Source organism: Podarcis gaigeae (assembly GCF_964106915.1).
Source record: "Podarcis gaigeae genome assembly, chromosome: 3".
Lineage (NCBI taxonomy): Eukaryota > Metazoa > Chordata > Lepidosauria > Squamata > Lacertidae > Podarcis > Podarcis gaigeae.
The window spans coordinates 84,374,464-84,400,829 of NC_139680.1; the positions used below are offsets into that span (position 1 = coordinate 84,374,464).

The 26,366-nt window shown below is 44.6% G+C and overlaps 2 protein-coding genes across 2 annotated transcripts in view; one reads left to right on the forward strand and one right to left on the reverse strand.

Moving 5' to 3' along the window:
- CMTR1 (cap methyltransferase 1) overlaps positions 1-3,452 on the forward strand; it is a 34,052-nt gene extending 30,600 nt beyond the window's left edge. The window contains exon 24 of the mRNA XM_083732293.1: positions 631-3,452. Coding sequence (XP_083588419.1) covers positions 631-832 — 202 coding nt within the window. The 3' untranslated portion in view covers positions 833-3,452. The remainder of the gene's footprint in view (positions 1-630) is intronic.
- CCDC167 (coiled-coil domain containing 167) lies at positions 2,247-26,347 on the reverse strand. Its single transcript, XM_083732893.1, has 4 exons — positions 26,222-26,347; positions 11,560-11,654; positions 9,162-9,214; positions 2,247-4,469 (listed from the first exon to the last, which is right to left on the reverse strand). Exons 1-4 carry the CDS (start codon positions 26,261-26,263, stop codon positions 4,366-4,368), a joined length of 294 nt encoding a protein of 97 aa, XP_083589019.1. The 5' UTR covers positions 26,264-26,347; the 3' UTR covers positions 2,247-4,365.
- Positions 26,348-26,366: the final 19 nt, after the last annotated feature.

The following is a 26,366-nucleotide window of genomic DNA, read 5'->3' on the forward strand; positions in this document are numbered from 1 at the left end:
AGGCAGGCTCAAGAGACTTCACCACCAGTTCCTCAGAATGGTTCTTGCCGTTGAAGGTGAAGCAAACTCTTCTATACTGGGCTTACCTTATGTATGGTCTCACACGCACACATAGAGAGGAAGAGCTCCAGTTCAGATGAAGTTATTTTGCTGCTTTCTCCCTTTTTCTTCACCCATACTTAACCCTCAGTTGTAGCAAAGGCACATATAGGAAATTTTGCAAAAGAATGTAACAACTAGAAATTATGTGCTAATTTGTATAAAGCTGTGCACAGCATTTGAGCTCTTTTGCTATGCGGTCAGTCTGAAAAATCCCTGGAGATTATTTAGTACATAATCTGGGCTTCTTGGAGATCCTTCTGGTTTTCTTTTTAATGCACTCTGCTACATTACTTTAAAAGGAGCCTTTTTGTGCCCTATGAAAGTTAATTGAAAGCACTGCCTTATTCTAAGTCCAGATCAGTTAACCTGGTAATTCTGTGCCTCAGCTTGCTGCTATTCCAGTGATACAAACAGAGGTCCTTGCCTGGAATCCAGGGCTCTTTTAATTAGAGATAGAGCTGAGGGCCTTATATACGCAACTGCCTGTGTCCAACTCCCTGTGCTGATTTCTGCCTTCTTTGTCCACAGAATTTGCTACTTCAGTCGCCTCTTCTGGGAGTGGGGGGAAGGTGTCAGAGTGCACGACTCTCAAAAAAGGGACAGTTCAGAGAAGCTATCCAAAGACGCTGTCTTATCCTTCATCAGACTCCACTCGCCCTACGACCAGCTCCTCACGCGATCCTGGGGCACAGGAAATGAGCCTGGGTTGGAAACTTCAGCAGCTGATTAGAATCAAGTTTCTTCCAGCTGCTTGCAGTGAGCCATGGAGGAAAACTATGGTCAAGGAAGCCTGGTCGGGTGGTAGGGGAATCAGTGCAAAACAAATGGGAAATGGCTTCCGACTGCAAACTAACTCTGTACATAAATATCTGCTCCGGGCAGTTTATCCTGCAAGTACCACAGAGGTAAGATTTCTGGAGCAGAGGACATTCTTCCGGATTGATCCCCACCATCTCTTTCTAGGGCTTTCCCCACCTGTGCGACGACCACCTGGCCTCCACGTAGCAGATGGCACACCGAGCAAGAGGATGCGCACAGCTCCTCGGTCGTGCTTGTAAGAGTGGGAGACAATGTAGCTGGAGGGAAGAGCGGGCTTTTAAAGGCCTCAATTTGTCCTTTATAGTGCCTCTCTGCTTTAGGAGCCTGGTGTGAATTCACTGGGAAGTTTGGCTCTTGCAGCACTTACTTCCTTGGGCTTGTGGCCCATGCCTAGGGAGTTCTGGGTGCTCAAGGGGCAAAAACTGGGCAAATGGGAGGTATTGATTGTAATGGTTCAGGGGTGGTTACTGCCGACAGTGACTTGTGACTATGTTGAAAGCTGGATTTCATGCTTCTATGCAAAGTAAGTTTGTTGCGTTTTCCCACTCTCCACTTTCAGTAATGCAAATGGGTCACCCCAAGCAGTTCCATTTTGAAATCCTTGAGGCATGCCTAGTGTTTTTCACTGAGTTCAGTGAGTTGGGAAGATTTGGAATTTAGAGGATTGGTGGCCTCCAAGAAGCATGTGGTTTGGTTGAACCATCTGGACTTGATCTTTCCAGGGTAACAGCCAGCCCTCTTCTAAATAGGTCACTTTCCCTTGGCCTTTTTAATTATTAAAATAAGCACCAGAAATCATTTTTACGTTTAGATCAAAAATTCCGTCTGCAATGAAGGCACAGAGGATCTTCTTTCTTTTCCTTTCCTGCAATGACGATGAAAAGTAACCTTTGCTTTTCTGGCCTGTATTTTGGCACTTAAGCTCTTGTGAGCTGAGAACAAAAGACCAGCTTGAAGGGCACGATGATGCTTCCCCGTGTTGCGACTTTGCTTGAGATGGAAGGAAAACCTTTGCTGCGTTTTCTAATGGGAGCCAGTCATTAATACACTGCAAAAGACTACGGAGGCAGTGAAGGCACAGAAGTATTTGCACATGTTGGCATGAAGGGACAGCGTTGACTTAAGGGGTGGCCTAGATTGTGCCTTAAGAAATCTGCAAAGCTTCCTACAAGTGAAGACCTCATCTGAGTCTCTGCCCTGATAGCAAAGCACCCAGAACAGGACATTAACAAGGGACACCCAAGTCCGCTGTAGGAAGGTACTAGGCAAGGCACCACCACTCCACACAACCCTTTAGAAACCTCCTTATAAGCAGAACCTAAATCTTGTGACCGTTTTTGTGCTTTTATTAGGCATGGCCTTCAAGCCTGCTGTTCTTCAGTCACAAGGTTCATATACATTCATACTTTATTTATAGCAGTAGCTTAAGCAGTTGTCTAGCTTGATCAAGACTTTGCACCACTGGAACTTGTTTCGAGGTTCCTTTACTGGAATACGGCAATGGGAGTTGCAAGCTGTCCTCTTTGCGCAGCGGTTGAAGTCTCTGTTGATCAGGCATGAGGAGGAGGCCACTCCATATACTGGAGGGACATCAGCTGGCGCCAAGGGGTGGTGCCAACACCAAGGTTCTGCTTTTTCAGGACAATTGTGGCAGGAACAGGGCAAGTTTCAAATCAAAATTGCCTTCCTGATACGGGATCATCCTCTGGGTAGAGCGTAGGGCAGTGCTTGACCCATTTTGTTTCAAGTGGGAAGGGACAAAGGTGAATAAATAACCTCTGACTCCTCTAATTTGAACTTCATGGCGTTGGTTTCTGAAAGTACTTGTTTTGTAGAACAGCATGGTGTGTTTTGAGCTGCCTTCCCGCCTGCGCCTAACATGACACAGCAGACGAGACTAATGAGACATGTAATTAACAGTGGGTATTCTAGCTCAGAACCTCCTTGGCTGCTGGCATAGAATATTTCAGAAAGATTTTATTATAAGACCTGACTTCCTCTGATGTTAGTCAATATTATTTGAGGGCAATTGGTAGGGGAAGTATGAACACTGGGGTAGAATGATTTCAGAAATGTCTATCCTCACTTAATTCACCTGCGCTACAGCTAATTTCTGTTGTCGTAGGGCTAGTAAATGGTGTTAGTAAAAGATCTAATGGCCTCTTATGGGGTGAAGTTTTTTCCATTGCGAAGTACACTAGCTGGGGAGCCCAGCTCTCCCAAGTCATTTCAAGATCTGTTAAAGGCCGCATGCCTGACACTAATGAACATTATAACAGCTTAATTCCAGTATTGGGGAATGGACTCTTGGTAAGTTCAGATCATGGAAGCCCATTAGAAAGACTGGGCCTGGATAATGCAACCTGCTGTTGTTGCCTGTTCTCATACCAGCCCGTGGGGGAAGGTGGTCAAAAATGTCTTGCTGAAAGGAATGTTTACACAATGTGTTCTGTGAAGCTGTGTACCATTTGTGTTTGTTCCTCTTCCCTTTTTGTCTGTGCATCGCCAATACAATCCTTCTAATTCAGAAATGTGCTGTGTTCTTGGCTTAGATGAGTTTCCCAGAGCTCTGCTGTGTATACAAAGTGGCCTAAGGAAGGGAGGGTAAAACTGCTCTGGCTTGAACACTTCGTAAAGAAATAGTAAGAGAGAGACTCGAGTATTAATACAGCTTAACATAAGCCATGGACAATACGCTCTTGGTTTCCATGAGACTGTAGCTCTTTTCAGCTCTGCCTGGCAATGTGTGCCCACCATACAGACATTATCAGGATTTATTATCAAGCTCATTTTGATCAGTGGAAGATGGGCCATTCCATGAGTCCCATTATTATAAACATAAAAACCAACACAGCCTTCATTCTTGGTGCAATTATTTCCTAGTCACAGCAAAGAGGCAGAAGATAGATCCTCTTCCAAGTGGGAGGATGGTATTTATTCAAATTGTGGAATTAGTTTATTTGCCCTTTGCCAACCCCAGGAAATTATTCTGCCCTGTACCATTCCCAGATGCTCCACCTATGCTGCTCAGTGGGAAAGGAAGACGTTGAGGACCTTGGAAATAGGACGAGAGGGAGAGGCTTGGTGTCTACTGAATGGGGGGAATGGGAGAAAAGCTTTGCAGTGGCAAAAGTTTCAATTTCAAAATGCTTGAGCTACTGAAACAATCTGAGGGACCGATTACACACAGGTGGCTTCTTAAGAACAGGAAATGGCAGCATTACTGATTATTCACCACAGAATAACGGGACGGCTCCAACCATACTTCAACCTCTTCTCCAAAATTTTCCTCATACATCAACAGCAGGGACTGCCGAGGCCATTATGATTTGGAGGTGTCTAGAGAGCACTGGCTTGGAAAGCCGATCACGCCCTCGAGACAGTCTGGTGAGGGAAAGAAGAGGTTATCACAGTCACGTCATGAGGGGATCTCGGCAGAATCTGCTACATCGTCCAGCAAGTGTAAATAACGACAAGCAGCAGCACGAGGGCCACTGAGAGGGCTGTATTCTTGCGGTTTTCATGGCGAAGTGCTTTCAGTTCTTTCTCTGAAAAGAGAAAAACACAGGTGCTACTTTCGTCTCAAAATCACCCACAACCTCTGTTTGGGGGAAACCAAGTTTTCTTGCTCCAGTGTCTCGCCATATTAGTGAGCCTGATAAAAACTGGATTTTAGACCTCTCCCAGACAGGCGCTCATCTAAGACAGACCTGTTCCATTTCTTTTAGTGCCTCTACTGTGGAACTGGCAGTGTTTAAGCCTTCTAATGTTCTTTAAGCTATTGCCTTAAACATTTTTTTTTTTTTAGAATGTGGTTGTGTCTCCATTATAAGTAGATGTGCTCTCCCTCTCTCAGCTGCATGCCTTACCTTACCTGCAGGTGGATAACTCTTACAAACAGAAGCAGTGTATTACAGAGCCTGACATAGAAGAAGAAGAAGCCTGGATGAGGGGCACGGCAGAGTCTAGAGGCCTTGTTATAAAGCACTGTCTGAGCTTTCATTTTATCTCTCTGCCTGAAGTTTTCGTAAATTTTACAAAGGTAGAATAAAATAATCTCTCTTTTAGAGGGGGAAACTCAAGGTGCATAAAATATCCCTCAACCTGCTGCATCAACCTGACTTTTGCAATCAGCCTGTGGCTTCAGCTTAATCCTGTTACGGATAACTGGAGAGCAGAAAAAGGAAAGCAGTTCTTGCACAACCACCAAATGTGGTGCTCTCATTTAACCCATAGAATGATTGCAAAAGGAATTATGATGGCGGGATTGCTTTGGTTTGTGAGAATAAAAGTTATGTCTCAGCAGCATGCTCATTGAATTCAGATCCCAGATGGTTGAAATGTAGCTTTTTCTTAGTCCAGCTGCTTAGGAGGTAGGATAAGGAGCTTAAAGGATATTCACAAATCTTTATATTCCTACTCAAGGTTCTTAAAGGAGGTCCACAAATCTTTTTAGAGTCCTGCTTAAGGTTCTTATGAAGCCTTGAGTTTTAAGCCTAGTTTTCATAAACCTGCTTGCAGAAGAGCTCTGTGTAACTCAAAATGCTTGCTATGTAGTCCTAAAACAATTACATGGCGACATATGAGCTGGCTTTACTGACACGTACAAACATTTTACTTCAATCCACCTCTGTGTCATTGAACGTATTGAGCCAGTGGAAACCTGCTGCTCCAAAAGGAATTACTAGTCGAGGCAGGAAAGTGCCTCTCTGCCTAACTATATGACTAGTTTGAATTATGGGATGAGAAACTGCGGTCCGAGGGACTGGATGCAACCCTCTCAATGTGGCTTTAGTCAGACTGCCTCTCACTGATCCTGCTCCAGTATCTTAGCTGGAATGCTGTTTTGAGCTGCCTTACTGCCTGGATGGCGATGTGCGTGGTGTGAATTTTGTGTGGCTAGAATGTAGCCTACTGTGCAAAGGCAGGAGTTGCATTCATTGCTTCTCCCAGTTTTGTCTCTGGCTTTGCCCATCTGTGGCCCCAGCTGTTTGGCTAAAGAAGGCGGAGGGTTCCAGGGGAATTTATGTTGCTTGCCAGCTTCTATGCAACTGTTCCCATCTCAGCCATTCCTAGACCTGAGGGTCCAGGCAATGTAGGAAATCTCAGCCTAGCACTGCCTCGTGGGGTGGTTGTGAGGATGAGGTATTCTGCCCTAAATTCCTAGGAGGAAAGGTGGGGTGTGAGTTGTAACATAAAGAAAGCTAGCTCCAGTTTAATTGAGAGCCTACTCAATAGCTGTGCCGCAGCTGCCTTGCTACACCAACCTTGGGCTGCTACACAGCAATCAAGCCTCTTCAGAGGCAATTTCGGCGCTTTTGTAATTTCTGTGAGGTTAGACCATAGCGACTGCTTATTTGACAACAGAATCATTGTCGCTGACTGCAGCGGCGGCAGAGGTCAGAGCGCAGCTTGGCGTGCGACTGCCAGAGGAGTATAATTTTAATGGGAAGTTTCAGGTGTTAATACGACAGCTCAGGCGGATGTCCCTTTGTATTTGCTAGCTCCCCAGGGAGACAGCTTTAACTGAGATGAGCCCATTGCATTAAAATGGGGCGGAAAGGTCTTCAGCCCTTGACTGGAGGCCAGTTCTCCCTGCATCTCTGGTGCTCTTATGGGGCACTGCTCCCTTCACTGACCGACCGTGCATGCTGGCTATTTAGAAACAGGATCAACTACATCAGGAAGGCAGAGAAATATTTTAGATCAGACATTGGGAGGAATTTTCCAGTTGTGTTCTGTGGCAGGGAGGTGGTGAAATGTTTTTCTAAGAGTCTCTCAGGAATCTATCATGGATAATATTGGAACAACTTGGTCCAGGAAGCTGGGCCACTTGATCTCATTGCGTCCTTTCTAACACCAGGGACCCATTTCACCTGTTTAAGGTTTCCATTAAAATATAAATATATAAAGGGAATAATAAATATAAAAAGGGAATAACTACAGCCAAGTACAGCTCTCTAAAATAGTTTACTTGCATGCTACCATGCGCACGCATGCCAATTTCAACCTTTAGATGTACAACTTTGTGCAGTGCAATGTGTGAAGTGGCTTTCTGTTAGACCTGGTCTTGAGGTTAGTTTCAAATCCAGAGGGTGGGCGAGATCTCTGGAGCAAATGAGATTTACAACAAGCCAGCAGGTGGCAGCACAACCTAAAGAGCGAAGGATAGATAGTGGGCTAATGAAGCAGTTATCAAGGGCTTTCCTGACCACAAGCAGAGAGAGTGAGCTTTGAAGTAGCTCTCAGCCATAGTATCACGGACTAATGGAAGGGAAGCAGTAGTCTTGCTGCAAGGAGGGCTCCCTCTCTGCACCCTTTCTTTGAGACAACTAAGAACAAAGTTTGCAACATGGCGTAGCAGAAGTGCGAAGGAGGTTGCCATACTAGGGTTTTGCTTTCTTGTATTTTAAAAGGCCCTAGAAGTACAGTAAGAAACCCTCTATCTCTAGCCAAGAAGCTAGACATTTTTAAAAATCACATTAAAAAAAACTATAGGAAGGAAGTATGTCACTCAGCCCCGGTGCTGATATGGCCAATAGCCACTTGCTGTCGCCATGATATTATACATGCAGCAATTTCAAGTACGATGTATGCTCTACTTGAGGAAATGCAGTCATGGAATACTAAGGACTGGGTGTTCAGGGAATTGAGTTTTCCTGCTGTGGGGGCAAATAAGGGAAGGAAGATACTTTGGTTCCTTTCTCCAGCAACCAATAACCATATTCCTTGGTGCCAGGGCTTTAAAGTGGGGATGGCAATCTTTGTTTCTCACAGTTAGACTGCCCTTGCCTTTCCTTGCAGCTATCCATGCCATTTCCTTTTTGCCCCAAGATGCTGGACCATGGGCCTACATGAGGCAGGGTTTACAACCATAGTCTGAAATGAACAGTCACTGTGCTGCTAAATGGCCAGAGCCTCCTTGACCAAAAGCTTTATCTAAACTCTTCCCCCCTGCCCCCCATTATTTCTGGTGCATGTACATTCCCACCCTTCTTCCGAGACCCCACAAAGGCGACTCCTTAAGGGCCATCTTCTTATCAAGAGGCTACTCTGCATTTGATGCAGAACGTATTTAATGGGAGTGCAAGCAACCTTTATTTTCTCACCAGGGGGCACCCAGAACTTGGAAGTCTAGCAATTGCAAAATTGCTTCCTCTTTTGTACACCAAACAAATCAAGGCCTGAAGAATTGCATCATATATCAGCCAAGCCAGCAAAATGGTTAACGAAGCTATCGGCTCTCTCAATGAACAAGAGAAATGTCACGATCTGACAAATTGTTTTGCATTCCTATTAGTAAAAAGCAGGATTTCTTTCAGGATGTGTAGGATTTGGCCTTACTCTTACTCTGAGGGTTAATTAATAACCTTGGCTTTATAAGGCTCCATTTCAGGGAAATTCTCTGTTTGAATTATGCAGATTTTTAAGTGTATTTGTGTGTGATATGTTCAGCAAATTCTAAAAATCGAAATCACCTTGGAAAAGAGGCTAAATGCATTTTAGATGTTTAGAGTAACTTTCCCCCTGGAGCAGTGTAGTAGGTTGGGAGTGTCTGAGCTGGGAGACAGGAAGTATCTGCTTCAATCTAACCTCAGCCATGCATTTCCTAGGTAACCCTAGGCAAGCAAACATCATTTATCTGCAGTTACAGATAGGTAGCCGTGTTGGTCTGCCATAGTCAAAACAAAAAAATAAAAAAAATTCCTTCCAGTAGCACCTTAAAGACCAACTAAGTCAGTTCTTGGTATGAGCTTTCGTGTGCATGCACACTTCTTCAGAGTCAAAACAAAAAAAATTCCTTCCAGTAGCACCTACTAGAAGGAATTTTTTTTGTTTTGATCATTTATCTGCAGCCATTCTCCACTTCAACCCCACAAACGCAACCTGTTTTATGATCCACTTGCCCTGTTTTTATTTACCCATTGCTTTTCTGCTCTCATTTTACCTTTTCAAGCTGAAATAGTCAACATCCTTAATTTACACTGTTTAAATGGAAATGTATATTCTTGTAAAAATTAGGGGGTTTACTGCAGAATTCTAATACATAAATTCTGGCAAGGAGTGCTTGAACTCTGTTTCGGAAGGCATTTATGATTTCCGCATTAAAAAACAGTTTTCCACGAGCGTATGGGCAGTTGAATGAATTACTTTAGTTTCACAGCTCCTCCCTCTCGTGAGCCTGTGAATTAATGGTATGTCTTTGGGGAAAGCAGTTTCTAAAGTTACTCATTCCTTACCATAATTTTCAGCTTTGGTTGCTAGCAGATTTCTCTCTCTTTCCAGTGACTTTCTGCAAATATGTGAGAATGATTATTAGATATTCTGAAAGTTGTGCAGTGAAATAAAATCTTCCCCACGGCTGGCTGAGACGGTACTCTGGCACCTAGACTATAAGTCCTCTGTAGTTATCACAAACTGTGTCTGGACTGTATCACTACAGGTGGGCACCACTCATATGACATTTTTATTACATTTGCATACCACCTTTTCTTCCAAGGAACTCAAGGTGGTATGCATAGTCCGTCCGTCCCCCCCAGTTCATCCTCACAAGAACCCTGTGAGATAGGTTAGGCTAAGAGATGGTGACTGGCCCAGGGTCACCCAATGAGTTGAGGGCTGACTGGGGATTCAAACCCTGCTCTCCCGGGTCATAGTCCAGCACTATTAACCATTACACCACACTGGCTCTCCATGCAAAAACTGACATGGCAGGGACGAGGGCTCTAGCCTAGCCTGCTTCCATCATGTGACTCCCCCCATCTGCAGGTCTCAAGTATCTTCTGGGGCGGGCAGACTTCAGGCTTGTGGGATCTACTTTATTTCTGCTAGAACCTTTACGTGCCACTTAGACAGGCAGGTTTACGCTAGGTATTAAGCACCTGGTCAGATCAGGAATTTGTGATCAGTAAAAGAAGGAAGCTCATAAATCCTTCTTGCTGACTGTTCTCCAATTGTTGTTTTTCAGCAATCAAATTCCAGTGGGAAAGCTTTTTAGGTTTTGCTACTGTTGAATCGTTGAGCGGCGGAAGCCCTTGCCAATCCGTGATAAATCACAAAGAGATCTGCCCTAGAATAGATACCACTGGTTCTGCTAGCTAGGGATGATGGGAGTTGTAGTCCAACAACAGCTGGGGACCCAAGGTTGAGAAACACTGATCTACAGTATAGTGCAGATACTGGTTTACCTTATCTGCTGCCTGTGAGTTATCCTCAAGTCAGCTCCCTTCCACAGGGCTCTAACAAACTGGGGGAGCTTAAATCAGCCTTTTGTAAATAACCCCACAAAACTAGCCTGTTGACTATTGGCAGAGGAGGGACAGAGAGCTGCATTTCTGCAGTGGGTGCAGAATTTAGCCTCCCCACTTGCTTCCATGCCATTCCAGCTACTCAACAGCATGCAGCTCCTGGCTGCCTCCCAAAAGAGTGCTTAAATACACACATTTCCTCATTAGAAAATAAATAAACCCTAAGAGGAGGATCCCTCTCGAGGAAATATTATTGCCCTTTCTTTCCAAGTCTACTCATCTCAGTCAGAAATCCTGACTGCTTCATCCCAGATGAAGTTTCCAATCTGCCACTTCTGAGCAGAAAATTGCAGAGTCTTGCATGTGGTTTAATGTTCAAGGGACATAAGCGCATCTGTTTCCCTACATTAGGTCATCTTGCCTGAATCTAGTAGAAGCCCTTACTGAACAGCTGCACTGCTTTTCCACAGCACATCTTCTAAGAAGGGGAACAAATCTACAGCTTTGCATTGTTAGCTGCACAACATGATTAATTAATCCATAGTTTAAAGCACAAGAACAAAACAGATTGCCTGAAAGTAGCACCTGCAGCAACAGTACGGTTCCAATAACAGCGGAGAAGACATGCAGCAGCCACTGTGTGGCTAGAAATCAAGAGACGCCAGCAAATTGGCTGCTGGTTCCGAGCAGGCCCTGTGGTGTAGTTGGGGAAGGCAGGGGGTCTAATAGGGTTTGTTTCCCTCAGAGAGTAAAGCACAAGACAGGGTGTAAATAGAGCCAAAGTAGACTGCAGAGCGAGTTAAGGGAAGAGCACAGAATGTGTTCATGTTGGGAAGGGCATGCAGAGAAGGACTCTTAGAAGTACGTCAAAGGAGGAAGAAAGAGAGACACCAGCCAGGGTGGGGAGAAATCTAGCCAATTCTAAAGCAGCTGTTGAATGGCTACTGTAGAAGACAAAAGGCTGGCAAAATTGCATTGGGGGCTCTGAGGATCAGAAATAAATGGCGCCAACTTCTTAGCAATTTGTTCATAAGCATCCAAACTAGCCAGTCCCTCCTCTTGTTTGCTGCCATCCCCCTCCTCACCCAAGATTCTCTGGGTGGTCCAAAAAGAATTTATCAAGGAAAGCTGATAAATTAAGAGCATATTGAGGCTCAGAGTGCACCCTCACAGGCTATACCACAAACAAAAAGCAGCAAAGGGGAGGCTTCAGTTTGTTCAAAATTGTCTCCTTTTCAGAGCAAACTGTAGCTGGGGGATCTCATTAAATCTCTGCTCTGTCCAGAGCTGTTTGCAATCAGCAAACTTCGCCCACCAGTGGTTTGCATGAGCAACAGACACTTGCAGTTCCATGATGCATGAATGAGCCTCTTTGAATTCCCACTAGTACCTTCCCTCAGGAGTCAGTTCTTCTCTCTGTAGCTTAAAATCCAACTCTTCCAAGTTCTCTCTGCACTGGGACAGCTTCTCCTCCAGGGTATCTATCTGAAACACACATAAAACAACACCAATAATGAATGACTAGACTCTTCACCAACCGCTCAAAATGCCCACCTTGGGTTTGACTGGAGACTTGAAAAATGTTTCAGCTGTCCCACCCTCCAAGAGAAAGAAGCAGGAGAGACAGGGTATAACATAAGCTCCTTGAATTGGGCCTGGAAATGAACTGGCAACTTGTGCAGCTGTTTTAAAATAGGTTATATTAGATCTGAAGGGAACGTCAGCCAGCAATCTGGTGGTGAAGCTCTAGTCAGCATCCCTTCCTGCAAATGGGCCTGCAATGAACTTGGTTGCCGATCAGGGCTTTAAAGACACTAACTGGCACATGAGGTTACTCTCCAGTAACGGAGACCTCAAAATCCTCCCTTTACAAATGTGGCAGAGACACTTAGGCAGAGGATACCCAAACAGCAAGGTAAACTTGCTTTATGGTGGGTCTCCAGTGCCGGGATCAATATGGCACAAAGGGGCAAGAAACATGTGGCTCTCATACTAAATATTAAAGGTGCCCCCCCCTTAGCAAAATATTCCAAGAACTGCAGTATCAAGGGATAGGCTCGCAAAAGGTAGAAATATCACTTAAGATGCCCGATTCCCAATAAAACTCAACCTGAGATTGGCATTAAAATGTCATCTGTAGCTTAAAAAAAATAAGTTACACTAAGTGATGCTTTGTATTACACTGATAATTGCTCTGTAAGAAAAACAAAAGACGCCATTCCTTGTCTAGCAAGAAAAGATCCCAATCCAGCAAGGGGGAACAAGGCATAAAGAAGCAGGTTTGCACAAAGACAGAACTGATAGCGCTGAGGCTTGAATTCTTTGGCCACCTCATGAGAAGAGAAGACTCCCTGGAAAAGACCCTGATGTTGGGAAAGATTGAGGGCACAAGGAGAAGAGGACGACAGAGGACGAGGTGGCTGGACAGTGTTCTCATAGCTACCAATGAGTCTGAGCAAACTGTGGGAGGCAGTGGAAGACAGGAGTGCCTGGTGTGCTCAGGTCCATGGGGTCACGAAGAGTCAGACACAACTAAATGACTAAACATCAACAAGAACTGATGGCAGTGCATATCTGGGTCTGCATTGGGATGATCATCCAGGCTGGCCTGACGTTTGACATAGATGAGAAATAAACATTCTTTTCCATGGACCATGAGTTGTGTGTGACTAGAGCAGAATCAGGGCAAGATTTGCCACCAGTACAGATTGGGACACAAATGTCTGCTTCTCAATTCATCTCTTTTTAGCAAAATAAGTACAGAAGCAATCTCTCTCTCTCTCTCTCTCTCTCTCTCTCTCTCTCTCTCACACACACACACACACACACACATATATATCTGCATGGAGATCATAGAATTGTAGAGTTGGAAGGGACCCTGAGGGCCATCTAGTCCAACCGCCTGCAATGCAGGAATCTCAGCTAAAGCATCCATGACAGATGGCCACCCAACCTCTGCTTAAAAACCTCCAAGGAAGGAGCTACCGGTACTTAAAGAGCTACTTCCCATGTTAAGATTTAACATCACACCCACTGGCTTAAGATGAGGAAATGAACATTCATAGCCAACACCTAGGGGGGAGAAGGAGGCATTGGAATGTAGATGTACAACTTCTTGAATTTTCTCCAGGAAATAAGGCACATTTGAGGCTATTTATATCTTAATGCAGCCATGTCTTCCAGAAAATGGAAAGTGGCCCAGTGACTTGCCCCAGGTGAGGCAGGCAGATTAACTTGGGCAATTCCAAGTCCCAAGCGGATACTTCTAACTGCCTTGATCATCTTGCATTCAGCTGGAGTTGCGGCAGGAAGCAACTGCTGGCTGCTTAAGATAGTCATCTAATTAGTTTGCTAATTTATTTTCCAGTAAAATGGAGAGACAAGAGAGGGAGAGGGAGCAGCTGAAGTGCAAGGGAACAGGTGATGAAAGACTTAGGAGTATGGGAAGAATGAGGTCTGAACAAAGGAAGCCCCTTAAGGGAAAAGTGCCTTGGGGAATTCCCCCCTCTCCCAGCATCTCATTCTGAGCCCAGGGGAAATCTGTTTTGCCACCATACAGGTAAAGCATGGAAAGAGATTCCATTAGTATCTGGCAGAAACAATGTGCTCTTTGCGGAACATAGGAAGCAACTTTTCATGCTGTCAAACCATGGAGCCCATCTAGGCCAGTGCTGTCTACTCAGAATGGCAGCTGCTCCCCCTGGTCACAGGCAATGAGGTCTTTCCCAGCCCTGAAACCTGACATGTTTTAAATTGGAGTTGCCAGGGATTGAACAGGAGATGATCTGCATGCAAAGCCAGCTCTCCAAGCTATGGGCCCCTCCCCATACAGGGGAATTGCAAGGAGAGCTTGTACTGATGCTTGACATGGTTTTCCCATTAGCTTGTCAATCAGTACATGCTCCCTTCCCAATACCCCTTTCCAGTGCGCATGGTGTTGTGCACAAATAGTAGGAAGCCTGGCTAAGAGAGGCCATGTGCCCATCTGGAGCAGCCCTTCCCAGTAGCCCACTGAGATGTGCTCAATACAGAGGAGGGGAGACATTTCCCAGTCCTGCACCAACTCTGGTTGCTCATCCCAGGACAGGAAAAGAGGGAAAGGCATCCCTTCGAAGAGTTGCACTGGGAAATCAATTCTACTGATACCCTGATTAGCCACTTTATGGCTCAATTCTGGGCTAATTAGCAATCCTCACACTCTGCTCAAGGAAAGCAAGCAGTACCAGCCTCGGGCAAGGCAGAGGGAAGAAGGAAGGAATCGGGATGCAAGGGACCAATTTATGGCAGTAGAAACAGACTGGTATGAGGAAAATAGTATTGGCCTGCCTTTCATATGTGTTATAAGGATTATTGACATTATCTTTGTGAAGCACTTTGAAAAATTGAAGTGCAGTGTATTATTAGTCTGTCTACAGCAAAAGCACCTTAAAAACACAGCCCCCAAAACAGGTATGGGAAACCTTTTGCTTGCCAGGGGTTGCTGAACTACAACTCGCATCATTCCTGGTGACTGACCATGTTTGCTGGAGCTGATGGGAGTTGTAGTTAGACAATATCTGGAGGACCAAAGGTTCCCCACACCTGCCCAGATAGCCCTGTATGTCAAACCAATGGTCCATGTAGGTCAGCATCCTATACTATATGACTCTCACAAGCAGGGCTTGAGGATAGTAGCTCCCTCCCTGTTGTTGCCTTCCAGCAACTAGAAAAAGGTAAAGGTACCCCTGCCCGTACGGGCCAGTCTTGACAGACTCTAGGGTTGCGCGCTCATCTCACTCAAGAGGCCGGGAGCCGGCGCCGTCCAAAGACACTTCCGGGTCATGTGGCCAGCGTGACGAAGCTGCACTGGTGAGCCAGCACCAGTGCCGCACACGGAAATGCCGTTTACCTTCCCGCTAGAAAGCGGTACCTATTTATCTACTTGCACTTAGGGGTGCTTTCGAACTGCTAGGTGGGCAGGAGCTGGGACCGAACGACGGGAGCTCACCACGCCGCGGGGATTCGAACCGCCGACCATACGATCAGCAACTAGTACTGAGTGCCAAAGAGTCTCTGAAACTATGAAGCCAACATGGCTAATAATCTCAATTGACCTATCCTCCTTGAATGTGTTTGATCGCTCTTCTGCACATTTGCCTATTTTGAGAGCAGAAGCATCCGTCTTTGGCCAAAATCAGAAACGGATCACACAGAAGCAAGATGCAGCTCCCACCTCCAAGCAAAGCTGTCTCTCTCTCTCTCCTGGCAAGGAAGCAGAAGAACAGGTTAAGCACCTCTCTTTATTTCAGCATTTCTATAGTGCTTTTTAGGCGAACCTCACACAAGAGTTTTCATTCAGTCATTTAAAACAACATCCATCAATAAAAATGACACCTTTCAACAAAAAGACAATGAAAACAGAACTGCGGGTGGTTGTGAACCAGATAAAACCATCAGTTGAGACTAAGGCACACTAAGAAGCTGGAGTAAATTAAAATGCATTTGCCTAGTGCTAAAAAGAAAGCAAAACCAGTGTCAGCCAAGTCTCCCTATATAGGGAGAGCATTCCAAAGATAAGGTATTACAACAGAAAAGACCCTATAACACAAGCCACCACCTACTTCTCTTCAAATGGCAGTAAGACCCAAAGAAGGCCCCTCTGAGAAGAATATTAATATTCAGGTGGGTTCATAAGGCAAGAGACTCTACTTGAGGCATCTTAGTCTTGCACAATAATGTGTCCTGGAAATGGACCAGAAACCAATCCATCTGTTTTAAGACTGACAAGATCCAAATTGGTAGTCTACCCACCATATTTGTTTTGTACAACCTCCAGTTTCCAAATGGTCTTCAAGGTTAGCCTTGTGGACAATGAATGGCAACAGTCTAAATAGGACATTGCCAGAGTGTCAATAATTGTGGGTAAACTATCTTTTTGTCTTAGGAGAATTTGCAGATGATCCACTCGCAAACCAGATCTTTAAGAGAGAGTACAACATACCACATGCCATACTACCAACCAGCAGCATCCCCCATCTTGTCAGAATTCAGCTTCAGTTTATCCCAGCGCATTACCAATTCCACACACCCAGATCTTGTTCTAATGACAGGCCTTATAGAGTCCATGGAGGCTGCAAACATAACACCTTACTGTTTGAGCTGTGACAAAAAAAGGAAGAATGGGAACCACCATTGCAAATTTTATCCTGCACTTCAGATCCATTTTGGATTTTGAGATTTCTGAGGTGAGCAAGTTAGTTCAGGGAAAGCCCACCTTTCAGCATTAAAGCTTTGATAGTTGTCCAGATGACATAACTGAATATTTGTGCAGAAGAGAAGAATATGGGCAGATGCAACCCCAGCAGTGGCCAATACACACTTTAGAGGGGCATGAGACTGAACGCTGAATACATGGCAATTCAGGGGCATATTTCTTACTACAGTAGTAATACTCTTGCTGTAGATAAGGGGCACTGGGAGAGTCAGGAGAGAGAGAAATGGACAGGGAGGGTTGGAGTAATCGGAGCATTTGAGCAAGAATTACCATTTATTCTCAGGGTTGCTGAGGATGGAACCTCCCAAGGATCTCATATCTGTACAAAAATCACAGACTTTGATAAACAGTAAGGCTTCTGCAAGAACCCCCAGAGGATGTTCTCCACAGAGTGCTCTTTGAAACTGCTGAACACCTGAACCCTGGCGTAGATGGAAAGCATTTGCTCCCAGTAAGGAATGCTTAGAATAGACAAGGCAGACTAGAAACTAGTGGAGGAACGGGAGGGGCAAGGAGGGGATCACGACAGATCATTCTTCCTGCAATATTCTTTTCCTGGCAGCTTCAGCCAAAGAATGAATGGGTCACGAACAAAACTATCCTATGCAAACCTACTCAGAGGAATTCATTCCATGGGGCTGTCTCCCAAGTAAGAGAGTGGAGGACTGTAGCATTAGTCCCTAAATGGGAAATAAAGGAGAAGAATATGGAAAGTAGACATCATGATGATTCTCCCAAGCATTGGAGATGACCACCATTTTGGAGCAGGGCGAGAGATGCAAACAGATTTATTGGGGGGGGGGGGAGGACCGTGTGTTGAGATTCCTGCATTAAATGGGGAGTTGCACTAGAAGACCCTCTGAGTCCCTTCCAACTCTGCAATTCTATGACTCTATGCTAACTTGTGTTCCTACCCTGCTTGCAATCTATTTTCCAGAAATCAAAAGGATTCTCCATTAACAAATGCTCAAGATAAGACCAGGCCTAGGGGTAATTATAGAAAAGCAAGCTATGATGCCTTTAGCTCTCCTTTAAGATGCCATAACTGATTAGAAAACATCCAGAAAAGGTCTTAACACTCTTTCCTGGTACCTGTGGGTTGGGATAAATAAGAAGGCCGAAAAGGATATTATTTGTATGTCCCAGCAATTTGATATAATAGGTTTGAAAGAGACTTGGCTCCATGAACTTAACCCTCCCCCTCCCCCTTACAGGGTTTTAACTCTTTTAGACAGCCAGCTGTTAAGAAATTTAAAAAGGGACAATGACTTGGGGGCTTAAGTTCCTTGATTTAGCAGGGCAAGTTTGGATAGCAGATTTTGGAATTCAAAATGATGCTATTTTGCCAAAACAAATAAAAACTGAATTAGGAATCTTTCTTTTCATCTACCTTCCCCCTACTAATTGTCTGTCACTGACCACCAAACTTTGGTCAGATTTAACATCCCTGCTGGAACAGATCAGTCATAAATTCCTCACAGCACTGACTTCTTTGTGGGGATTTTAATGCCCAAATTGGAGCTCCTGCAGAGGATCTCTTGCTATCTTTAGGCTTAGACTTCATTATTCTTTGGCAAGAAATATAAGGCACGGCCTGAAATTGTTAGAATTTGTATCCTGACATAATTTATATATCCTTCATGGGAGTCCTGTAGACATTTCTAAGGGTCAGTATACCGTACTTATTTGAACAAATAGGGTGGAAATGTTATCAACCACATTACAATCTCTTCTTCATTATTCACTTTTAACAATAGGAATCATCCACAAAACTATCAGCCAGTAAGACATCTCCTCAAAGCTATATGCACAGTATCTCCTTCAAAAATTATCAGACTGGTTACAAAGTAACAACATTACTCCTGAATAACCAGCTGAGTTCAGAGGAGGACACAGTGTTTTACCCTGAACTGTATTCTAAGGATCATAGAATCTTAAGAGTTGGAAGGGACCCAAAGGTCATCTAGAAAACATACTAAGAACAATATGAATAATATTTATGTGGCCTTTATTAATAACAACAATAATAATAATAATATTTTATAATAATAATAATTATTTATACCCTGTTTCCCCAGCCACTCTGGGCAGCTTTCAACAGAATATTAAAATACAATAGTCTATTAAGCATTAAAAGCTTCCCTAAATAGGGCTGCCTTCAGAAGTCTTTTAAAAGTCTGGTAGTTGTTCTTCTCTTTGACATCTGGTGGGAGGGTGTTCCACCGGGCGGGTGCCACTACCGAGAAGGCCCTCAGCCTGGTTCCCTGTAACTTGGCATCTCGCAGCGAGGGAACCACCAGAAGGCCCTCACCGCTGGACCTCAGCATCCGGGCAAAACGATGGGGGTGGAGACGCTCCTTCAGGTATACTGGACCGAGGCCGTTTAGGGCTTTAAAGGTCTTTCTGCTACATTCGACTCTATTATCAGAATTAGATTGGGAGAAATTTCAAATTGCCAACGTTGATTGCAGAGTTCTGCTATTGATCCAAGAACTATGCAGCAACACATAAATGAGGGTCAGTGTAGGTTTAAATGGTGGTATGACTCATGTCACGAATGAAGCAAGGTTGCATTCTGGCTACCACTTTTTTCAACTTTTATATTAGCCAATTATTTTATATTTATCCAATGGAAACTTCCCCCTCTCCAGTAATTAGGAACAGAAATGTCTCAATCACGATGTATGCAGATGATTTTGTGCTACTCCCTTTCCCAATGGGGCCTTTCCATACAGACCCAAGAAATTGCTTTCTGAAACCTTTGTTCACACAAGCAAGCAGGTTCACCCTGGCAGAAGTGGTTTGGTTTCCACTGAGTGACAATAATAGCTTCGTAACACCCTCTGTGCCCTGGCTGCAAAAATAATAAAATAATAAATAAAAACAGGGAAAGGGGATTAGATAAAATTGCTATAAATTGTTGTGATTTAGTGGTTTGATTTGAAATCAAGCTGGATTTGAGTTTGTGGGTGTCTTTGGAAACCTCTCTCTTACATCATGGGTGTTGGCTCATATTATGGATGAATGGTGTGTATTGTTTTATTGGTAATGTTGCTGTGGGTTTGTCATGGCCTTTGGCTAAAACAATAAACTTATATTGTATTGTAATACCCATTAAAAAAACATGCTCAGGAGCCCTGACTGGACTGCAGGCTTCCAATAAACATGCACCACTGTTTAAGGATGCATGTTTATCATTCAAAAGGCAATCTTTCTAAAGATTAAGAAAAATCAATTACTATTAAATAAAATAACATTCACAACATGTTCACAGCAAGAAATACTGGGATAACACCAATACATCTGCAGCAGACACAATTGCCATATGAAGTGTGCAGCTAATCTAAAAATTCTTATAATCCCACAAAGGCTGGGACACAAGAAGGAATCCAATGGCACGGTATGTTGATTGTGCCATCAGGATAAGCATTTCAGCTTGCCTAATAATCAATCAATCAATCAATCAATCAATCAATTAGTATGCCACCCATCTGACTGGGTTCACCCAGCCAATCTGGGCAGCTTCCAACACAACATCAAACATTAAAAAAATCCCAGAATAAGGCTGCCTTCAGATGTCTTCTAAAAGTCAGATAATTGCTTATTTCCTTGACTTTTGATGGGACAGTGTTCGACAGGGCGTGATGGAATAACCCCTCTCTCCTCCCCCTGCAGGCTATTCAGAGTGTTCTCCTGACACCCCACAGCCAATTTTGGGGGTGCCTGGGGAGGGGGAGCCCTGTTATGCTCATAGGATTCATTAGTTGAACCATACCCAGAGTTTCCTAAGACATATTTGATATCAAACACCACTCCAAAACAGTAAGGACTGCCCCCATAATCAATGCACTCTTGCATTCCCCAGTTCAATGCTACAATATGCACTTTAAGAGAGGATGGGTAGCCCCTGCATACTTGACAAGCAATCTGCATAAAGTGCCAAAGCCAGAGGCATCCCCTCGTAGGAAGTACACCATCAGGCATAATGCCCACTTCTTCTGAAATTTGGATTCACTTGAGGGAACTCTGGAGACTTCCCAAAACACAGAGGCTTGGGGTTGGGAAATAGATGTCAATCCAAAGAGACACAGATGCTTATTACTGATATTTATTTATACTGTCTCCGGGTGCATTAAAAGCAGAAGGTTGGCATTTTGATCTGGGCTGAATTTGCTGGTCTTTTTATTTTTAACAAAATAAACCAATTTTGTAATGAGTTAATCAAACCCATTCCTCCTTGCCGGAAGGCTGCAAGCAGTTTTGAAGAAGTGGCATCCGGCCTCTATCTTTGTAAATTCCCTAATTAAGATCCTGGCACTCGGCCACATAACACACACACTGACATCCAATGGAGCAAGATAATGAGGCTTTACACCTCCTGACCCTCATTAAACAGATCAGAGCCAAACGAAAAGGGGGAGGGTGGCTTGTGAGAAAAAGACAAATGGAATCATCTTCCTGCTAAGCAGATTTATTTCAGTATTTGTAAGCCGCCTTTCAATATTAGCAAGGTGGCTCAAAACTTATTAAAAAATAAAATTTCATTATAAAACATTCCAACTTATCACCTACAAAATAAAAATAATAAACAATATAGCAATATTATAAGAGCAACAGTGAAACAATTATCAGAGGAATAAAACAGTGTATTTTACCAAAAAAAAACAAGCAGAAAAACTAGAGAACCAAACTTTTTTTAAAAAAAAAATCCAGTTTGATAAACACTGGCTATTTGTCATAACAGCTGTCATGAATCTCCAGGATCAGAGGCACCAGCCCACAGAAAACCAGTCACAGCCAGAGGGATTTCATTCTCAATTTGTTTTGTGGGCTTCCTGGACGCAGCTAGGTTGGCCACTGTGAGAAGCAGGGTGGTTTTCTAAATGGACCTTTGGTTTGAGTGACCCAGTAGGTTACCCAGTAGGTATTTACAGAATATCGATAAATGGGGATACTTGTCCTATGTAACCTGCCAGCAGCTTTCCCCCTCCACAATGCATGCAGTATTTGTAAGATTCAAGAATTATAACAGGAGGCTAAAGATAAGTGTCAGAAAACAGCATCCAAAATGGGCACACTTTTTATTTCTCCACCTCCATCTTCAGGGCACATTTCAGTATGGTGGTACCTTGGTTCTTGAACGTAATCCGTTCCGGAGGTCCGTTCAACTTCCTAAAAGTTCAAAAACCAAGGCACGGCTTCCGATTGGCACAGACAATAGCCAACAGCTGCATCAGACATTCGGCTTCTGAAAAAAGCTTGCAAACCAAAGCATTTACTTCCAGGTTTGCGGTGTTCGGGTTGCGATTTGTTTGTCAACTAAGCCATTCGAGAAGCAAGGTTCCACTGTATTGATAAGGAGACCATCAGGGCTAGCTGCTTGGGCAATTCATTTAATTATGGAGACACCATACATTTGAAGCACATATCCTTCAGCTGGGAACTGAAGGATAAACTATGGTTCCCAGGATTCTCTTTTGGGGTGGGGAGGGGAGATGTGCTTTAAATATATGGTGTGTACATAGTCTTTGTCTCCCTGAGTAAGACATCCTTTTCCTATTCTACCATTGTGCCTCATAAAAATAGCTTTTGTTTCTGCTACTGGGATGAGAGATGTGCTGGAGTGAAAGAGCCACCTGCAAAATTCCAAGAAGTATTTGAAAATCTGGCTGCAACACTTGTCAGCGCTACTCCATTGTTCTTTTTTCGCAGCAGCCTAGATTTAAATTAGCCTGGTTCCTTAAATAGGGAAGGAAAAACGATCTACTGAAAACACAGCTGAGGATAGTGGAACATGCTGTCTTGGGGGTTTGTAGAATTTCCATTACTGTAAACATCTATCAAGGCTATTAAGAGAGCCATTGGATCACAAAGAATAATGCCAACGTACCTCAACCAATCACCAGTCTCTTGACATGACTGACAGTTGCGAGGGCAAAGGGAGTCAAAGGCTAGAGGAATGTATGCAATATGGTGCTTTCCAGAGTACAATGGGGTAAGTCTTTGCCCCAAGACAAGTGGAGAAGGAGGAAGAGGAGTCCTGTTTCAAGTACTGAATCCCCCCCTTCACCTTCCAGTTGTCTGTTCTTATTGAAACAATCCGCCCAGAAATGAGTGCTGTCTTCAAGGAAGCCCTAGCCAGAGCCAACTAGAGCAGAAAAGTACTACACACTCTGTTCCTGTTAGTGAATCTTAATACAATAATGTATTTTTGGTCACAATGCTTACATGGCCCACATGCGGCAGCCTCAAAATCCTGCTGGCTGGTGCTCTTGGCTGGCCATACACGTTAATTTTTAAGTACTCGCTTATGACGCTGTCACTTCCTATTTCAACAGACTTATTTTTGTTTGACTGCCTTTTAAGAACACAGTAATTTTTAACCCCAATGCGCCTTTAATCTGCAAGTATGAGGTGCAGTGTCTCTTCTGAATCCTAAACTGTTACGAAAAGGTTAACTCTAAACCTTAGTGCAATCTAGATTTTTTGGGGTCAGTGCAAACATGCACCATCTATTGGTGTTAAAAGAGTGAGCTAAAGCCCTCAAACAGCAGGTGAATGCTGCTATTCTAAATTATCTGAGAATACCTATATGAATAAATTGTTGCTTGGGAAAAAATGCCATATTACCGGTACCTTTCTCTGCAGAAAATGGACAGAGAAAGGTTTTTCTCTCTTTCTCAGAGCACTAGAAATATAAAAGATGCCAAGAGAATCAGATGCAGAACAGTGCCTCCAATGCCCATTTCAAGAGGATACCATGGTACCAAAATCCAATGAGAGCTCTAGTAAGGGCAACAGGGTCCCTCTCCCAATAGAGGGCACCAGGGTGACCAAGGCAGATTTAGTTCCAAACCAGGGTCTGAACCAGATTGAAATGGGTCAAGATAATCCATTTCTTCCAGGAATGTCTACAGCATCACCACAACCCTCTTGAGTTCCTTGTCCCCCCCCCCCCCGGGGATATGTGTATTAGCAGTTTTTGGGGGCTTCAGCAGGCTAATACTCCCTTTTCCCCCACCCTCCAAACTGACATCTCAACATTTTGTACATATCGGAAGCTCACAGGTCCTTAACAGGCTGTTGTTAAGATTTTCATTAATTTACAAACTTATATTTTTCTGCATATGCAGAGGGTTCCCCAACTATGTAGAAATCATTTATCTTATTTTTGTGTGACCCAATTTCACTACCAAACTGATAGCCACTTGACCCCAAGTGCCATCAACCTACCAAGTGTGCACGGTTGGTGGAGGTGATGATTGTAAGGACTACAGGATTGCTGTGATATTTAAGTTACCATAGAATTGTAGAGTTGGAAGGGATGCCAAGGGTCATCTAGTCCAACCCACTGCAATGCAGGAATCCTGCCCACAGCCAGACACAGTGGCCCATTGTGCCATTGGGGGCTTCTGTGTATATACTGCCACATGTTAGATGATAGTGGACATGAACCATTATCATGTTTATGTGTCTGGCTACTCAGTGGGATTTGGCTATTCATGCTCTGTGCAATTAGACCGAGCGACAATTAGGAGCCCATATTTCAAACAGTATTTGATATGTAATAAATTGTTTATTATATAGAGTCCACTCTACCAGCCAGTTTGTGCACATTGACACTCGAATTAAACTCAGATTTTAACCATTGTTTCTGGGTGATACAAGCAGAATATGCATTGAAGAAGGAAGCAATTCAGCTCACAGCAGGGCCCTCTGGCAGATTTCCATGCAAAGAAGGAAAGTGTTTGCCACTGAAGGTACAGCAGAACAGCCTGAGCAATTTAAGATTAGTGGAGCTTGAGGTCCTATATCCCAGGATTTCCCATTTGCCAACGTTTTGTTGCACTGCTCAGATCAGCAGATACTTTTGATTAAATCAACACATCATTGCCTCTGAACAGGGGGAGTTTTAATAAGCTCTAAATAACTGCCTTGACAGAGTTGAAGACTTTGCAACATGGGGAAACAACAGCAATGAACAACTCTGGAGAGAGTACGGTATGCAAAAGGGAGGAAGGGATGGGATGGAAACACTGAAAGGGCAGAACCAACAAATTCTAAAAGTCATTTCTCATCCTGGCTTCTTAGGCTGGAGTTGGAAGGGGTGGGCAGGGAGGAAAGAAAGAGAGGGAATGGTGACTGAGCCAAGCAACATGGCGGCGGCGGGGGGATGGACAGTGATGCCTAGTAACACTGGGGGAAAGTCCAAGGTGCCTTGTCACCCAAGCATTGATTCAGATATTGACCATGGCTCTTCACAACAAATATTAGGAAATTTCAATATTTCTCCTCCACCCTTGGCTCAGTCATATGCAGTACTTTCCACATTATTCTCTCCAAATTATTTCACTACACAGAAAGCACATTGAACTGAAAGCCAAGGGACTAAACAGCAGAATAGGAAGGATGTCAAAACAAAAAAAAATTCCTTCCAGTAGCACCTTAAAGACCAACTAAGTTAGTTCTTGGTATGAGCTTTCGTGTGCATGCACACTTCTTCAGATACACGGATGTATGTTCAGATACACGGAAGGATGTGTAAGAAGTGAAGACATTACACCTCCGCTGTCCCGGGCGATTTTAAAATGCTCCCGGACGGCTTTTGAAGGCAGGCGGGGGGGGGGGGAGCAAAGACTTTCCCCCCCGCCCGCCTTCAGAGGAGGTCCAGAGGGCTCTCCAAGCTGCGGATAGCCTGCCCCGCGCCAGGGGCGCTCTGCTTAAGAGCGCCCCTCGCGCGGGGCAGCAGGCTGCTATCCGCAGCCTAGGCGGGAACTTTTCTGAAGGCTGGCGGGGGAGAAGGGCTTTTCTTCCCACCGCCAGCCTTCTGAATGTTGGCGGTGGGGAGGAAAACCTTCCTCCCACCGCAAGTCTTCAAGACAGGTCCGGGAACAGAGGAGAAGCGCTGCGCACCTTCCCCTCTGTTCCCGGACCTGTCCTGAAGGCTTGCCCCACCGCCAACATTCAGAATGCTGTTCTGAATGTTGGCGGTGGGGAGGAAAAACCCTCCTCCCACCGCAAGCCCCGGGAACAGAGGAGAAGCCCTTCGCGCCTTGTCCTCTGTTCCCGGACCTCCCACCGCAAGCCTTAGGACAGGTCCGGGAACAGAGGAGAAGGCGCGCTGCGCTTCCCTGCTGTCCCCGGAGATTTCCCTATGGGCTTTCGTCTTGCGAAGCAAGCCCATAGGGAAATTCGTCTTGCGAAGCCGCTAAAAAATCGGAAAACCCTTTCGTCTTGCAGGTTTTTCGTTTAGCGAGGCATTCGTCTTGCGGGGCACCACTGTATTACATTTCGATGTTGTCGCTTCAGCTTTAAGTCGTAACATAGAGCTTGACCACTGAGCTAGGCATGCTCACGGGCACTTACAGCAGTGTGGTTGGTTGAAGAGGCGTGCTTTGGTCAACTATTCAGCGCAATCTAATATATCCACAATTATTTCCTGCAGACATCCCTCTCCACTCCTTACTTAGGGACTACACATCCAAGGACCTTAAGGCAGTGTGCATTCTCCTCTTCCATTTTATCCTTACAACAACCCCACGGGGTAGGTTAGTGCAACACGCTTAGCCACTACCGCTCCCCATTCTAGCACCAATTTCTCTTCCCATCCTATATGCATCTCCCCTCTCCCAAGGCTGACCCATTTGTAAAACCCGCTCCCGCTGCCCCGCCCCATTCACGCCCATCCCCTCTGCCATCTTTCACGGGTCCTTGCCACGCCCTCAGTAAGGTGCTTCCCCCCCCCAAAAAAAAGCCCCTTCTCCTCCTGGTTGCCCGGGCAACGTGCCGCTCTCCTCACCTCCTGAGCTACGCCCACGCGCTCTCCCTGCTTCTTAGGCATTTTTCCCCTCCACGTTGCACAGGTAGGCTGCACATGCGCACAGCTTTCCTCCTCCTCCACCTCCCTCCTGAGTCAGCCGCGGGATGGCCACATAGGCCTTCAC

What these genes read in the sequence shown, in the direction of transcription:
- CCDC167 (XM_083732893.1), bottom strand. Translation starts at nt 26,263, where the DNA reads ATGCCTAAGAAGCAGGGAGAGCGCGTGGGCGTAGCTCAGGAG. An exon ending in GCGTGGGCGTAGCTCAGGAG is followed by an intron (nt 11,655 to 26,221) that starts GTGAGGAGAGCG and finishes TGTGTGTTTCAG; the next exon opens with ATAGATACCCTGGAGGAGAA. An exon ending in AACCAAAGCTGAAAATTATG is followed by an intron (nt 4,470 to 9,161) that starts GTAAGGAATGAG and finishes TTCTCTTTTCAG; the next exon opens with AGAAAGAACTGAAAGCACTT.